The sequence below is a fragment of the Mustela nivalis genome, assembly GCF_964662115.1.
Source record: "Mustela nivalis genome assembly, chromosome: 10".
Taxonomy (NCBI): domain Eukaryota; kingdom Metazoa; phylum Chordata; class Mammalia; order Carnivora; family Mustelidae; genus Mustela; species Mustela nivalis.
In genome coordinates, this window is record NC_139029.1 from 72,577,263 (window position 1) to 72,594,497 (window position 17,235).

At 34.1% G+C, this 17,235-nt stretch overlaps 1 protein-coding gene across 1 annotated transcript in view; it reads left to right on the forward strand.

The window, feature by feature from the left end:
• PKN2 (protein kinase N2) overlaps positions 1-17,235 on the forward strand; it is a 132,008-nt gene that overhangs the window by 66,808 nt on the left and 47,965 nt on the right. The window contains exons 4-6 of the mRNA XM_082688584.1: positions 4,943-5,060; positions 5,382-5,527; positions 5,616-5,829. Of these exons, the coding sequence (XP_082544710.1) occupies positions 4,943-5,060; positions 5,382-5,527; positions 5,616-5,829 (478 nt within the window). The remainder of the gene's footprint in view (positions 1-4,942; positions 5,061-5,381; positions 5,528-5,615; positions 5,830-17,235) is intronic.

Below are 17,235 nucleotides of genomic sequence, written 5' to 3' on the forward strand. Positions count from 1 at the left end.
ATAGCATTAAGCAGTTGAGATTCTATCTTACGAGATATATGGAGCTACTGAAAGACTTTTAGCAGAGTAAATACATTATCAGAATTGAAGTTTAGAAAGTTCATATTCATCTTTCTTAGACTTGAAGAATTCATTAGAGAAGGGTCAAGTGTATAGGCAGCAAGTTTAAATAAGCTTTTGTAGGAGGCCAGGTGAAACATGCTTCATTCCACTTGTAACAGCAGTGAAAGTAAAGAAGACGGAGTCAAGCTATTTAGGTAGAATAAATATGTGGTGTCTTGATATGAGAAAGAAAGAGTTGAAGATGATTCTTAGGTTGGTTATGTAGGCAGATTGATGAATGGTGGTGCCCCTTCACACAGATAGGTAATTCACAATGGGGAGCAAATTTAGGGTAGGAGTAATGAATTAATTTTCTTGGTGAAAATCATCTCCAGCACCTGGTTATTATATTCCTCATAACAAAATTACTACCCTAATACACATTATAGCCAGAGTTGTCCTTTCAAAAGCCAAGTCAGATATTTTCAACTCATGTTTCAAAACCTTCTGTTGGCTTTCTGGCAAGCTTAGAACAAAATCCAGAGTCCTTATTGTGGCTTACAAGTTCATACATGACTTACCCTGGCTATCTTCTGATTTTATCCTTTACAACACTATATTCTCTCTTACTACACTCTAGCTATATCAGCTTCTTTGCTATCTCTTGAACATACCAAGCACACTCTTACTTTAGAGGCTTTGCATTTACTGTGTCTCTGCCTAGATGTCTCCACTGAAGTACTTTTCATGGGGCTTTTTCTCTCACTTCATTACAGTCACTGCTAGATGCTAACACTTCAGCAAGCTCTTTACTACTCTACTGTATAAAGTATCAGCCCCGTCTCTCCTTGTCTCTTTCATTGCATTACTACTACCTGAAATTATAATTTACATTATTTCTTTATCATCCTTATCAACATTAGAATGTAAATTTATTGGCTCTAAGGATCACCATTGGTTTTCAGAATAATCTGAGGGCTTCATAAGACATGTTGAAGAGATGTTTTCCATCGATGTATTCAGGTGACAAGCTATTTATTAAAATTTGGGGTTCTTGTTAACATCTTTAAATGTACCCAAGTCTTTCAAAACTTTTTCTCATTTGAAAATATCTGATCATCTATCGTCGCCTCACTCTCCTCAATGGTTCTAGTTTTGATATAGTCCAGTATCATCTGTATTAACAGCCCATAAAACGTTTCTGGATTTTCTCAGCTAAAATTGATCCCATCTTCCTTTGAATTTTCTTTGACTACTTTAAACATTCTGATACATACATAATTATTTGTATCTGTTCAGTAAAATTAAAGGTTTTTAAAGGTAGCATCCTAACTGATAAATCTTTGTATTTTCACTGGATGTGACCATAATTAATACATGTAAAGTAAGCCATAAGTATGTGAGGGAAAAATAAAGATAATGATTGGTTTATTTATTTCTGAAATCTGTGTGTGATGTAGTTTATCTGTTATAAAGGTCCCACTATGACTTGCAAAACAGTAATGGTTATTTTTTATAAAACAAAATATTACATAATTGGAAAATACAAAATTCTTAACTTAAAATTTTAAAATGCTGTACATTTAAAATATAACAGGCATTGTAGAGTGCTAATCACCAATAGAACCATATAAAATTACCATCTTTTTAGTTCAGAATTAGTCAGATATTGGCATTTTCATATGATTCAACCTAACATACATAAAAATCTTTCCAAAACCTTAACATAAAGGCCAGTATTTCTGTAATTCTTAAACCAGTTTGTCTACTTTAGACCTACCTTATCTCTTGTTTTGAATATATTGGGTGCTCAGTAAAAAATCTGTTGAATTCCTAGAAGCATAAAACTGACCATAAAAATTTATTGAATGCTGGAAAGCATAAGACTGACATGTAGTAATTATAAATTACCTGTTACAGGTACTATCCAGTGTCAGTTTTAAAAGCTTTCATCATACTTTGACATCTGTGCAGATCTTCCAGAAGTCTGGGAAAAGTCAATTAATTTTAAAATGAACCAATGCTCTTCTTTGCATGTTGAATTGAAATAGTTAAAGTATTTTCAGGGGTACCTGGGTGGCTCAGTGGGTTAAAGCCTCTGCCTTCAGCTCTGGTCATGATCCCAGGATCCTGGGGTTGAGCCCCACATCTGGCTCTCTGCTCAGCAGGGAGCCTGCTTCCCTTCCTCTCTCTGCCTGCCTCTCTGCCTAGTGTGATCGTTGTCTGTCAGATAAATAAATAAATAAAATCTTAAAAAAAAAAAAGGAAAGTATTTCCAAAGAAGTAAATGATAGAACTGCTGTCTTCTCTCGTGGTAATAAAAATAATAAAAGGAGTAGCTTAATTGAAGAGCATAGTATTATATAGTTTACTTATTATTTATACATATTTATAATAGTACTTCATTATCTTAATAATCATTTTTATTACTCTAAAAGAGAACATTTTAATGCCAATCAAGTGCTAGGCAGTATGATTTTAGTTTTATCTAATGCTTACAAACCTCCATGTTTTAGAGAATGGTATCCCCATTTACATAATTTCTGCAAGAAACCTAAAGTTTGCGGAAGATAGGTAACTAACCCAAGGTTAAAAATACAGTTAAGACTTGAACCCCGGTCTGTCTGATTGCAAAACATATTTGCCTCATTAAATTAGAGCTTTGGAATACTAAGTTTTTCCTCTTACTCCAATGAGGTCTCAAAGAAATAGAAAAGCTATTTTAAATCTTCAGTTTGTCTGATGTACCTAATACTGGAAAGGAATAATTAAAGTAAAAGTAAAGTATTTTCATTTTAAATCTGGAAGGTGAATAGGTATATTCTTAAAAGCATATATAATTAGTCATAACCAAACACCAAACTCAAGCAAGTATTTTTAATGGTAAAGCAGAATTACCAAATACAGTGTGGGGTGTTGTGTGTGTGTGTGTGTGTGTGTACTTCATGGTGTAAATTGATATTTAAGAGATATTTAATTTGATATTTAATTTACATATATTAAACTCTGCTGCCCAACTCCTTTGGTTTAAAATCTAAATATTTAATAAAGAATGAAATCTGACTAGAAGATCTTTCCTAAATTGACCTTAGAAGCAGGAAAGAAATGGTAGAAAAATATGAAAATAAGTTTGCAAACTGCTTTTTCTTCCACTATATTTAGCCAAACTAATTTAGTATTTATCATAAAATATGTCAGCTCACTTTCTGTTTTTCCTTATATAATGTTGTCATTGTCTGTCTCACCCCACATCTTCACCCTCCCCTTTTTTCAGTGTCATCATATACTTGTGTGTATTTTTATTGAAATGATGCTGCACACCTGATACTTATCACTAGCTTAGAAGCTAGAGACCAGGCTTGAACTCTTCCAGAGATTATAGGTTGATTTATCCTATTTTATTTCCAAACCAGTACTGACTGCCTTGGTGATAAAAGTAGAGATGCCTAAATAATAAGCAAAAATTAGCCTTTCTTGTGAATAAATGTTTCCTAACTTGATGCATAGCTTATCATTTCTTTTTTTGTGGATTGAAAACCACTAGACTTTGACAACTAATATAACTAACCAGGAGATGGTATTAACTTCTGTTACTAGTTACATATGAAATTTTTGGAAGAAATTACTGTTTTATTTTCTATGGCTGCTGCAATAAATCATCATAAATTTAGTGGCTTAAAACGACATAACTTTATTATTTTACAGTTTTGTAATTGAGAAGTCTCAGTGATCTCACTGAATTAAAAATCAGGCATTGGCAAAGCTGCATTCCCTTCTGAAGGAGGTAGAGGATAATTTGTTTCCTTGCTCTTTCTAGCATCCAGAGGCTGCCCACATTTCTTGGCTTATGGCCCTCTTCTCAGTCTTTGAAGTCAACAGCAGTGTGTAGAGTTCTCACATTACTCTGCCCTCTTCTTCTGCCTTCACTTCTACATTTAAGGAGCCTTGTGATTACTTTGGGTCTACCTGGATAAATCCAGGAAATGATCTCTGTATTTTAAGTTTGGGCAATTAACAACCTTAATTCCATCTGCTCTCTTAGTCCCCCTTTGCCATGTAAGGTAACATTTGTAAGGTTCTAGGATTAGGACATGGACATCTTTGGGTGGATCGTTGTTTAGCTGACCACAGTTCCAAAAATGGTAAGTTTTTGTGACTCTCTGTTAGTAGCATTCATTGTTACTGAAACTAATCTGAAGTATGATAGTAACATTATTAAATGAAATTCACCTTTCTTGAAGTTAAAAGAAGTAAAAGAGGTGTACTCACTATAATTCCCTCTTACTTTATTGAGACACTTTTTTTTTGACATTCAAGAATTTCAAGAAACCTTTCTCATTATCTCACTAATGTTGACAAATGCTGTTTCTTGTTTCCTTTCTCAGATTTATCACAGATACCATCTATGATTAGTTTTAAAAATTTGCCTTCCTATGTGAAACACCGGAAGATTGTAAATGTATTGTTATGGGAGAGGAAGAGGTTTTCAAAATGTTCAGGCCTAGTCACTGAGGCATCTCTGTCACATACAGTGCTTCTGAGTATGAGAATTACTGACCATGGTCTGGGAAAATTCTTTATATTTTGTGTAAAGCAGGAAAAGAGAAAATTACAAATGTGAATTTGGAGTTTTTTAAACAGTAGTAAAATTCACTTGCTTTCACTCAAATTATCCTAATTTATGGAGTTGTTTTTCTCATTTATAGTGCTAACAGTTTGGTGGCTTTTAAAAATAAATGTATCTACAGGTATATCTATTTATATTTAAAATAAGTATATCTACATACAAGTGTTCTTTTAACTCTGTTTTTCACTTGCTGATAATCATTTGATCTGACTTAGGAGTTATGAAAAAGTTTTATCTTTTCACCTGCTTACCTTTTCAAACTTATTTTAATAGGATCGGAAACTCCATGGCACAGCTCAGCAATTGCTCCAGGACAGCAAGACAAAAATAGAAGTGATTCGAATGCAGATTCTTCAGGCAGTCCAGACCAATGAATTGGCTTTTGATAATGGTGATGGAATAGAGATAAATTGTCATTCTTATTATTATGGGCATGGTGCTTAATAAATGTTAAGTAGGAGAGAAGCAGTAGTTCAAAGTTAAGGAGGAGGAAGCATTATGTTTCTTGATGTTTAGTTTTTATCTTTGAGTTTTAGTGGCTAAAATGGTAGGCTTTTTATTTCAACATTGTATCTATTAAGTATTACTTGAGTGTTTATTGACTTAATAAGTAACTTTTAAGTCGTAGGAAATGTTTTGTTCATGAATTTTAATCACTTCACATGAAAATACCAAATAAATGGTTCAATTGCATTTTTTTTTTCCCCTCTAGCAAAACCTGTCATAAGTCCTCTTGAACTTCGGATGGAAGAATTAAGGCATCATTTTAGGATAGAGTTTGCAGTAGCAGAAGGTGCAAAGAATGTAATGAAATTACTTGGCTCAGGAAAAGTAACAGACAGAAAAGCACTTTCAGAAGTAATTTTAAATAAATATTTTAACTTAATAAATATATTAATCAAAGAATGTAATTATTTAAATAACAATTGTCTTTTCCCTGTTCAAGGCCCAAGCAAGATTTAATGAATCAAGTCAGAAGTTGGACCTTTTGAAGTATTCATTAGAACAAAGATTAAATGAACTTCCCAAGAATCATCCCAAAAGCAGTATTATTATTGAGGAGCTTTCACTTGTTGCATCACCAACACTAAGTCCACGTCAAAGTATGATATCCACACAAAACCAATATAGTACACTATCCAAACCAGCAGCACTAACAGGTAGGTTGTGTACATCTCCTAATTATTTTTGATTCCTTCTTCTGTGTCTACATCTGGTCCTGGTTTAATAAATGAATAAGAAAGTATGCCCAGATTTTTAAAACATTGTGATAATTTACACATCACATAAAATTTATTATTTTAGCTATTTAAAAATATACAGTTCAGAAGTATTTATTTACAGTGTTGTGTAACCATAATCACTTTGTAGTTCCAAAACATTTTCATCATCCTAAAAGGAAACCCCTGTACCCATTAAGTAGTTACTCCCCATACCCCCAGCCTCTGGCAACCACTATTGACTTTCTCTCTGTATAGATTTGTCTTCTAGATATTACATAATTATGTAGAATTACATAATTTGTGGCCTTCCGTGTCTGACTTCTTTCACTTAGTGTTCTAGTCTCAAGCTTTGTTCTTGTAGCATATACCAGTATTTCATTCCTTTTTATGATAAATAATATTCCTTTGTGGATTTATACTAAGTTTTGTTTATCCATTCATCAGTGGGTGGATATTTGGATTGTTTGGGTTATTTCCACCTGTTGACAGTTGTGAATAGTGTTGTTATGAACATTTGTGTTTAGGGTTTTTTTGGTTTTGTTTTTGTTTTTTTGAAACATCTGTTTTCACTTATTTTGGGTATATACCTAGGAGTATAATTAGCAGGTCACGATAATTTTGTGTTTATATTTTTGAGGAGTGGTCAGACTTTTCCACAATGGCAGCATCATCATTTTATGTCATTTATCATTTTATGTTCCCAAGAGCACATATCCTTACCAATACTTTTCCATTTTTTTATTCTTATTATTTCCATTTTCATGGGTCCATTATTGAAAGTGGGGCAATCTCTAATTATTTTGTGTGCCTATTTCTCCTTTTAATTATGTAATTGTTTGCTTCATGTATTTTTGGGTTCTGTTGTTAAGTGCACATGACATGTTTGTAATATTTTTATATCTTCTTGATGGATTGACTGTTTTATCAAAATGTAATGTCCTTCTTTGTCTCCTGTAATAATTTTGGATTGAAAGTCTATTTTGTCTGATAATAGTCTAGCCATCCCAGCTTTCTTTTCCTTATTACTATTTGCACTGAATATCTTTTCCTGCCCATTCATTTTTAATCTGTTTGGGTCTTTGGATCTAACATAAGCCCTTTTAGATAGCCTATAATCATGTTTTTTTTAATCAGTTCTGCCAGTTTCTCCCTTTTACTTGAACAGTATAATCCATGTACATTTAAGGTAATTACTTATGTGGCAATGCAATTCTGATGCTAACTACCTAGAGTTGGGTCAGATTTTATAAGTTAATGGCGCAGTCCCCCACAAGACTGCCCTCCTTTCCAACACAAGTTGTAAGCTTGGAGTTTCCCCAACTATCCACACTTTTGACGAACAGGCTACAAATCAGGGATTTCCACTGCCACCTCAGGCTCAATAATTTTAGAGAACAACTCAAAGAAATCAAGAAAGCTCTGTGTTTATGATGATAGTGTTATTACTTGTTAAAAATATAAATTAGAAAAGATACATGAAAGATCTGGGGGTCCCAGATGTGAAGCTTCCTAGTTCTCAGTGTGTATCAGTTTCTGTCACCAACCAGGAATCTCATTCTACTGGGAGTATCCACAGTTTTTATTTTGGCTTTATTATGTGGGAGTGACCTGCCACTGGTGAGTGATTCAGCCACTTGATTGAAATCAGTGTCTAGTTCCCCACCCCTCTCTGAAGGTCAGGAGGTCAGATTAATATTACGTGGCACCACCCCTCTAACCATATGGTTGTATTTCTGGCATAGCTAGCCCCCATCCAAAAACTGTGTAGGGTCCCATCATGAATCACTTTGTTAGTATAAACCCATCTGAGGTCTGAGGGACCCACTAAGAAATGAAGACACTGTTGTCACTGGGGAAATAGCAATGATTTAAAGGTTTGCTCCCAGGAGCCATGAACAAAACCCAGCCAAATCCTTTATTATACAACAAAAAGGCTTACTTCTGCCATTTTGTTATTTGTTTTCTACAGGTCTTAATCTTTTTTTCCCCCTGAATTCTTCTGATACTGCTTTCTTTTGTTTTTTAATTTTTCTGGTTTACCTTCTTGGTTCCCTTGTTTCCTTTACTGTGTATTTTTTAGTTCTGTTCTCAGTGGTTTCCCTGGTGATTAATATCCTGAATTTATGAGTCTTTACCACTTTACCTTCAATAGCCTACAAAAACTCCACTCCTATATAGCTGTGTCTCCCTGTCTTTATGTTGTTGTTGTATCATAGATTACATGTTTATATACTGTGTGCCCATTAGATCACATTATAAGTACTGTTTTATGCATCTGTCTTTGAAGTAATAAAGGAAACAAAGAGTTACGAATCAGAAACAGTATTGCTGGCTCTTATATTTACCTGTGTAGTTAGTTTCACTGGTATTTTTTTTTTCTCCCAATTTCAAGTTACTGTCTAAATGTCCTTTCATTTCAATCCGAATGACTTATTTTAGCACTTCTGGGCAGATCTACTAGTTACAAACTCCCTTAACTTTGATTTTTCTGGGAATCTTTTATTTTTGAAGGTTAGTTTTGTGATATGTGGAAAACTTGGTTGACAGTTTTTTCTTTCATTACTTTACATATGTCATTCCAGTCTCTTCTGGCCTTTGTGCTTTCTGATAAAAAATCAGCTTTTATTCTTACTGAGGATTCCTTTTAAGTGGTGACTTGCTCGTCCCTTGCTATTTTGTAAGATTTCTCTGTCTTTGGTTTTTTTCACAGTTTGATTATAGTATGTCTTAAATAGTAATCTCTTAGAGTTTACTTTGTTTAGATTCCTTGAACTTCTTAATCTGTAGATTCATGTCCTTCATCAAATTTGGGATATTTTCAGACATTAATAATTCACATATTTTTTCTGCCACTTTATCTCTCTTCTCTCCTAAAACTCCCATAGTGTGTGTGTCTGTATTCTTCATGGTATTCCAGAGGTGACTTTGTTTCTGTTCAGTATTTCTTTATAAAAAGAACAAATGTTTATTGATGTACAGACATTTTGTGGACTCAGAGATGGAGGTAAACACAAAAGCACACATCAGCTTCCATGGCCTTCAGAAATTAGAAGGGTGAGGAAAGCATCAGAAGTCAGAGTCTTCCAACCAGCAAACTCCTGTGAGCTCTGTCCACAAACATGAATCGTGTCTCCCTGGTTTGAAACTGTCGAGATTTCTCTCAAAAGCCTGACTTTAGTAGAGCTCAGAAAGAAGCTTCTCATAAGGGTCTTTTTAAGTTACTAAGCCAGAAGTCAAATTGGTTAAGTCAGTTACAGACCATCTTTAGTTTCATTGTTTTACTTCCTGCTTTTTATTTTGTTTTGTTTTTAATTAGGAGCATACCCATTTAGTGTTGCTTTATCTTATTGATGAATTACTCTTTTATCATTACAAATACTCCATCTCTGAAAATACTCAGACATACAGTTTACTTTGTCTAATATTATTAGAGCCACATTACCCTTCTAATACCTAATGTAACCTAGCAAGAATTTTTTCCATCCTTTCATTTTCAATCTTTTTTTTTTACTTGAAGTGACATATTTAATATACATTATATAGGTGACTCTTTTCTTTTTATCTACCCTGAAAATCTTATTGAAGTTGTTAGTCTGTCATATTCCTCCCCCCACCTTCTTTCCTCCCCCCTTTTTTAAACAGCTTTATGTAAATAGAATTGTACACATTTGATGAGTACAATTTGATAATTTTTGATATACCCCCAAAAGTTTCCATGTGCACTTTATAAACTTTCCTTTTAATATAATATTATTTTTGATACATATTTACTGTACAGTCTTGATTTTTGAATAGCATCTTTCCTGCCCTTTGTAGTTCTTCCTGAAACAAACCTTCTATTTTTCCATTTCATCTCCCATAACAGCCTTTTAAGTTTTGCGTGTGTGTGTGTGTGTGTATTTATTGCTTTCTTTAGGGAATCTAGTATGCATATTGAACTTATTACAGCCTGTGATCACATTATGCTCTCTTACCTCCAAAACAGTTTAAAATCTTTATGAAGAAATATTTTCGGGACACCTGGGTGGCTTAGTTGGTTGGGCCTCTGCCTTCGGCTCGGGTCATGATCCCAGGGTCCTGGTATCAAATCCCACTTTGGGTTCCTTGATCGGTGGGGAGCCTGCTTCTCTCTCTGCCTCTGCCTGCCACTCTGCTTGCTTGTGCTCTCACTCTCTTTCTCTATCTGACAAATAAATACATAAATAAAATCTTTAAAAAAATTTTTTTCAAATCCTTTCATTCTACCCTTTTGTATTCTTACAATATATTTTACTTCTACATATGCCTTAAAAATCATCATCATCCTTGAGTATTTTTTTCCCTAGAGAGCTAAAAGCTTTATAGATATCACTCATTTTTTGAGTTTATTTTTTCAGAAAACAAGACATTGTCCTATGTATTTAATGACCCATTTATTCTTTCTGTTTTCATTTCCTCTTCTTGTACTTGAGATTTTCTCTATTATTATTTCCCTTTGGCTATAAAATTTCTTTTAGCATTTATTGTAATGATGCTGTGCTAGAGTATCATTCTTTCACCTTTTTCCTGTATTTTTCAGCTTCATGTTTTAAGAAAATTATTAGTGGATGTATTTTTTCTTTCTTTCAGATCTTTAAAAAATGTTTTCTTCTTGCATCTATTTTTCTATTATAAAAAGTAGGCTATGATTTTTATCAGTATACCTCTTAATGCAATGACACTCGTTACCCAGTCTCTTCAATAACAGAATTATATCCACTCCTCTTCATTTTTGTTTTGTTTTTTTTTCCCCTCTTTGTTCCTATGACTGGGTACTTTTAATTGACCATTCTTCACATTTGCCAATTCTTCTGCCTGCTCAGATCTACTGTTGAACTTCTCTAGTAAATTTTTTATTCAGTGCTATACTTTCCTGCTCTAGAATTTCATTTGATTCTTTTTTATAAAAAATTCTGTATCTTTCTTAATATCCTCTATTTGCCAAAACACCATTCTTTTATTTGTTTGTTTTGGATTTTGTTTTCATTTGTTTTTGTTTTGGGTTTTTTTTTTTGTGGGGGGTGGCAGGTAGTCCTTTGAAAGTTGATATAAAGTCCTTGTCAGTAAATCCCATGTCTTGGCTTCCTCGGTTTCTGTTAATTTCTGCCTTTCTTGTTAATTAGCCATATTCTGTTTTCTGCCTTGTATCATCATTTCCTATTAAAAACTGAATATTGTGAATATTATAATGTGTAACTCTGAAAGATACTCCCCTTCTCTAGAATTTCTTGTTTGTGTGGGATGTAGTTGTTAGGGGCTTTTATAAGCTATTTTGTAAAGATTGTATTTATTGTCATGTGTGATCATAGAAGTCTCCATTAAATTAGTGGTCAGCTAGTGTTTTGACAGATATTTAATGCATGTAGGCAAAAAGAAAAAAAAAAAAAAAGCCCTGCTTTTGCATCTGAGCTCTGTGCTTGTGTGCTGGGGCATATTCTCAGTGGTTACCAAGACATTTTTAACAACTCTGCCATTGCTCACACAGAACTTGGAGATCAGCCAGATGTGAGAGCTTAGGGCTTTTTTGGGTCTTTTCTGAGGATGTCTTCTGTTTCTCCCTTACCTTCTAGTTTCCCAGTGGAAGCATTGCAAACCCCTTGTTATTCAAAACATCTCACTTCCTATATTCTCTTCCAGGACTTTTGGGGATATCTTATTGTTTGTCCCAATTGATATCCTTTTCCCCAGGCTGCAGTGACTAGTTCATTTGTTGTTAAATGCTTTCCACTTAGCTATTTCTCTGTCCTGAGCGATTTCCTAGTTAAGCAAAAAACCAATCAAAAACAAAAAACATGCCTTTGTGTTAGTCCCTTAAGGAGCCCTCAGTTAGGTCAAAGCAGACAATCATATGTCCTTGAGAATGAATTTTTCTCTGTAGATTGCTATATTGAAGACCATCACCAAGCCATTTAGGTAGGGGGAAGATGAGGCAAAGGTAAGTTAAAATGCCACGGAACTCTCCCATTGAGTATTCGTTGCTTTTTTTATTAACCATTTGCTTGGTTGCAGTAAACCCTTAACTATTTTGTAGATATCTCATACAGTTGATTCTGTTTTTGCTAACTTTTAGTTAGTTTGTTTCCTATGTTTCTGTGAAGAAAGTGCCTATAGACTTTGCTACTCCACCATTTTCTCTGACCATCAGCTGCAAAAGTTTTTATGGTCCACATGAATGTGACATATTTTTGTTACACTGACTTCTGTCGCCCTTAGAAATCCTTAAATTAGCAGTGTCAGTGAGGGCTTTTCCTTAAAAATAATGTCATTCAATATTTTAAAGATGTGAAGCTGTTCTTCGGAATTGCATAGCATACTGTCATATTCTAGTAGCTTTGAATATCATTGATCAGTTTTATATTATGGCAGACTTCTATATTAAAACTTGAAGGACAAATTTATGGTTAAACGAGTTGTTGCCACTATTAGTTTCAGTCTAAACCTGCAGTTACCAAATTGAGTTTCTAAATCTGAGGCATCCTGGGATGCCAGAATGAATTCACAGGGTACAACGGGGTATTTTAACCTTTTGAGGGAAACACAGTGTTATTTCACTTCGCAGCGTTACCATTTAAACCACTAATTCAAGGTAGTTACAGTTTCAGCAGGAGGTAGAGCTATCTTCCTTTCAGTGATGTCATACAGTAATGAAGCCAGGTTTGCCTGCATTGCTGTGATAATCAATACCATGTGAAAAATCAGTGTGGAATAGAAAAGAAAGTGGCGGTTTCTAGTCCAGTTTCAGAGTTTGAGAAGCTAGCTCTATTGTGCTTAGTAGGTGCAGACATGGTTATTTACAAATGAAATAAGATTACTTTTTCTTTCAAGTTATGTGTATTATTTTTGTAAATAATTATTAATATATTGCAATATCCTTGGAAACAACTGTCAGGTATATCTTTTAGACTAGGAGCACAGTGAAAAAATCGAGACACTAGGGTACCATGAAACAAGCCTTGGGGAACCTTTGGTCAAAACCCTCCCATTTTATTTGAACTGTTTTAAATATTAAAGTGTTTATCTTTCTAGTCACATCATCTATAATTCCTACCATGAATCTTCTGTCACAATTAAACTGGTTTGTGCACACTCCCTGCTTAATATCCTTGCCTTATTATCCATCTTACTCTATTTTTAAAATTCAGAACTGCAGTATAGACCTGGGAGGAACAAAGACCTTATCATCTACCTACATGTAATTCTACCCCTAGTCCTGGACACTTTATAGATTCAGGATATACTTGGTAAAGTTTATTTGATGATAAAGAAGGAACTGTACTTACTACTTAAGTTTTGCCATTGTATGGCTCAGTGCTGAACACAATAATATTTGAGAGTTTCTGAATGATTCATTGATAAAATATGGTTGTCAGTATTTAGAAACCAAAAATATTTCTAGAGGAGTAATAAAGCCATGTTTTAGAAAACCATCTGATATGACTGGAAATTTTTTTTCCTTTTCTGCTTGTTGGCTCCTCTCCCCAGTTCTTTAACCTCTTCCATTTTATCTTTTCCAGTTCTTATTGCCTTATTGAACCATATTCAATGTGATGTAAATCACCAGTGTAAAAGAAAGTATCTTACAATTCTTAAGTAATTTCAGTTTTTGCAAAAATTCTTTTAAATTCCTGCTGAAACTTATTTATAATTCCTGATGAACCTTAAACTAAATATGGAGTAACTAGGAAGAGAAATAATATTGGCCTTAATAAAGGATTAGACGCAATGAAGAATTATCATGGACAGGTAGTAAGAACATTTACTCTCCTGAGTTTCTCACTGCATTCTATTATTTGTGGTTTGTCTCATTTATACTCTGATTTCTTTTGTGATTGTATGCTTATAAATTGAAATTTGCAAATGTAGTGCTATTTTGATCTAAGGTATTGAATTTTTTGGTCCGCATTTTGAGACATTTGCTAGTTTTTATGAAAGATTTCCTCAGAATTTAAAAAAATGTTAGTTGTACCAAGATGAAATACTGAATTAGTAAGATGGATATGAAATAGTTTTTCAGGAACATTAAAAAAAATAAAGGATTTACTTGTTCTAATGGAATTCATAGCTACTGCTTATGGATACAAACATTTATTTCTTGGATTGCTTGTTTTAAAAATTGCATATTGTGGGTTATAAAAATAAAATAATTTTAAGCTATTTCTAATATGGTTGTTTGCCATTGCAACGGTGTCACCTCATAAAAGAAATTTCTAGATGCTTAATAAAGATATTAAATCCCTTCCAATTTCTTTTTCCTGAGTGAAAGTAGGTGCTGAGCATTGTCATCTCCTGATATATTAAAATTACTAAAATATTTAATAAGCTACCAGGGTTTAAAGTAGTAACCAGATGTTTTCAGATTCCCCAGGATGACTTCTGCAGCTAAGCCTTTACATTGGAAAGGAGCTAAGTTTGCCAGTTTAAGAAAAAAATCCAAATAAAACACACAAAGCCAACAAGTTGTTCTTTTAAAATAAAATAAAAATTCTGTCTATGAATCTGTCTTAACGCTTTACAATTAGAGAAGATTTCCAAAGCCTGACCAAGCATGAAATTGAAGCTTCCCCCTCCATCTTTAGTAACTTTATTGAGACATAATTTACATACCATAGAATTCACTACTTTTAAGTACACAGTTTTAGGATTTTTAGGAAATGTATATAGTTGTGGCACCATCATCAACCTCCTCCAGTTTTATTTGAAGTATATAACTTCAAGGTTTTTGTCATAAATTTACAGTTCTTTAACCATCACAACAGTCAAGATAATGAATATCTTCATCATTCCTTAAAGTGTCCTTGTGTGCCTCTGTGTAATCCCTCTTTCCTGTTCTTAGGTTCTTCCTACCCACATCCGTCTTCAGGCAATCACTGACCAGATTCTGTCACTTGCTATTAGTTTGTATTATGTGGAGTTTTATATAAATGGAATCATACAGTATATACTATTTTCTTTTGGGAGAGGAATTTCTGGCCTTTTTCACTCTGAATAATTACTTTGATATTCATCTGTGTTGCCTCTATCAATAATTCCTCTCTACTATTGGTAGTATTCAGTTGTGTGAATATTTCAGAGTTTATCCATTCACCCATGATAGATATTTTAGTTGTTTCCATTCTGTATTTTTTCCAGATATAGCTGTTAATAACATCTTGTGCAGATTTTGTGTAAATGTACATTTCAGTTGGGTAAATACCTAGAAATGATATGTCTGGATCTTATAGTAGTTACTGATAATGGATTCTTTACCCATTTTTATATCTGAAAAGTCTACATTTTTGAAAGGTATTTTCAGGGGTGCCTGGTGGCTCAGCGGGTTAAGCCTCTGCCTTTGGCTCAGGTCATGATCCCAGGGTTCTGGGATCAAGCCCCGCCTCGGGCTTTCTGCTCGGCAGGGAGCCTGCTTCCCCACCTCTCTCTCTGCCTACTTGTGATCTCTGTCAAATAAATAAATAAAATCTTTTTTTTTTTTAAAGGTATTTTCAATGAGTCTAGAATTTCTATGTTCACAGTTTATTTGCTTGTTCATTTCTTCAATACTTTAAAGTTGTTGCTTCTCTGTCTTGCTTTCACTGTTTCTAATGAGAAATCTACTGCCATCCTAATCTTTGTATGTGTCTTTTTTCCCCTGGTTACTTTTAATATTTTCTCTTTATTATTTGTTTTGAGAAATTAGGTTATGATATGCTTTCATGTAATTTACTTATTTTTCTTTTGCATGGTGTTCATTGAAATTCTTGGGTACTTCCTGGGTTTATAGTTTATATCAAATATGGAAAATTTTAAGCTATTATTTTTTCAGATATATTTCTGTTTCCATTCTCTCTGCTCTTTATCAGGGACTAAATGGCACATATATTGGGCCAATTGAAGTAAAACTCACGGTTTTACATATGCTTTGTTTTGTTTTCTTTTTTCCCTCAAGTCTTTCTGTCTCCTTTTTTTGATCATTTCTGTATCATTGCTATAGCTTCAAGTTCACTAGCCTTTTTTGTGCAATGTATAATCTGCCACCAGTCCCATTCCAATGTATTTTTCCTTAAATCTCAAACATGTCAGTTTTTAATCTCTAAAATTTTGTTCTGGATCTTTTTTATTCCATGTCTCTGTTTAACTTTTTGAATAGATGGAATATAATTATAATAACTGTGAATGTGTTTATCTGCTAATCCTAACCCTTACATCTGTTTCAGATTGATTTTTTTTTTAAGATTTTATTTATTTGACAGACAGAGGTCACAAGTAGGTAGAGAGGCAGGCAGAGAGAAAGGGGGAAGCAGGCTCCCCGCTGAGCAGAGAGCCCGATGTGGGGCTCGATCCCAGGACCCTAGGATCATGACCTGAGCCGAAGATAGAGGCTTTAACCCACTGAGCCACCCAGGCACCCCTCAGATTGATTTTTAATTGATTTTTTTTTCTTATTATGGGTCTTACTTTTGTGTTTATCTTTTTGCCTGGTAGAGTAGGCAGAATTTTAAGAATGATTTTTGGAAACTCTCTCCTGTGAATACAGTGAGGTATTACTCCAGTGACTGTATTATGTTTATGGGACAGGGGATTTTGCCTGTGTGATTAAGGTTACTGATCAGTTGGCTTTGAGTTAACATAAAGAGGAATGATCTGGGTAGTCCCAACATGATCACGAGTCCCCCAGAAGTAGAAAATCTTCTCCGGCCAGTGGCAGATGAGGAAGAAAGGTCTGAATCATGAAAAAGATTTTATGTGCCTTGTTGGCTTGAAGATAAGAGAGGGCCAGCCATATAGTAAGGAATTCAGGTGGCCTTAAGAACAGGAAATAGCAAGGAAATAGGGACCATCATCTAGCAAGGAAATAGGGACCCCAATCCTATGTCTGCTACAAACTGAATTCTTCCAACAACCTGAATAAGCTTGGAAGCAGATTCTTAAGAGCTTCCAGACAAGAACCTTCCTGGCAGACATGATGATTTCAGCCTTGTGAGATTTCTAGTAGAGAGTGCAGGCAACTTGCGTAGACTCTGACCTACATAACTGTGATGTAATAAATAAGTGTCGTTTTAAGCCACTGTATTTTTGGTAATGGGTAATCCAGCAATAGAAAACAAATGTGCCTGTTAGTCTCTGCTTAGATGCCAGACATTGAGTTTTAGCTTCCTGGGTGCTGGATATTTGTGTATTCTTGAAAATGGTCTTGAACTTTGTTCTAGGTCACAGTTAGATTACCTATAAATAATTTGATCTCAGTGTTGCTTTTAATATTTGTTATGCATAAGAGAACATCATTTAGTCTAAGGGTTATTATTCTCTACTACTGGGGCAAGACTGAATACTTGATCAGGAGAACCCTCC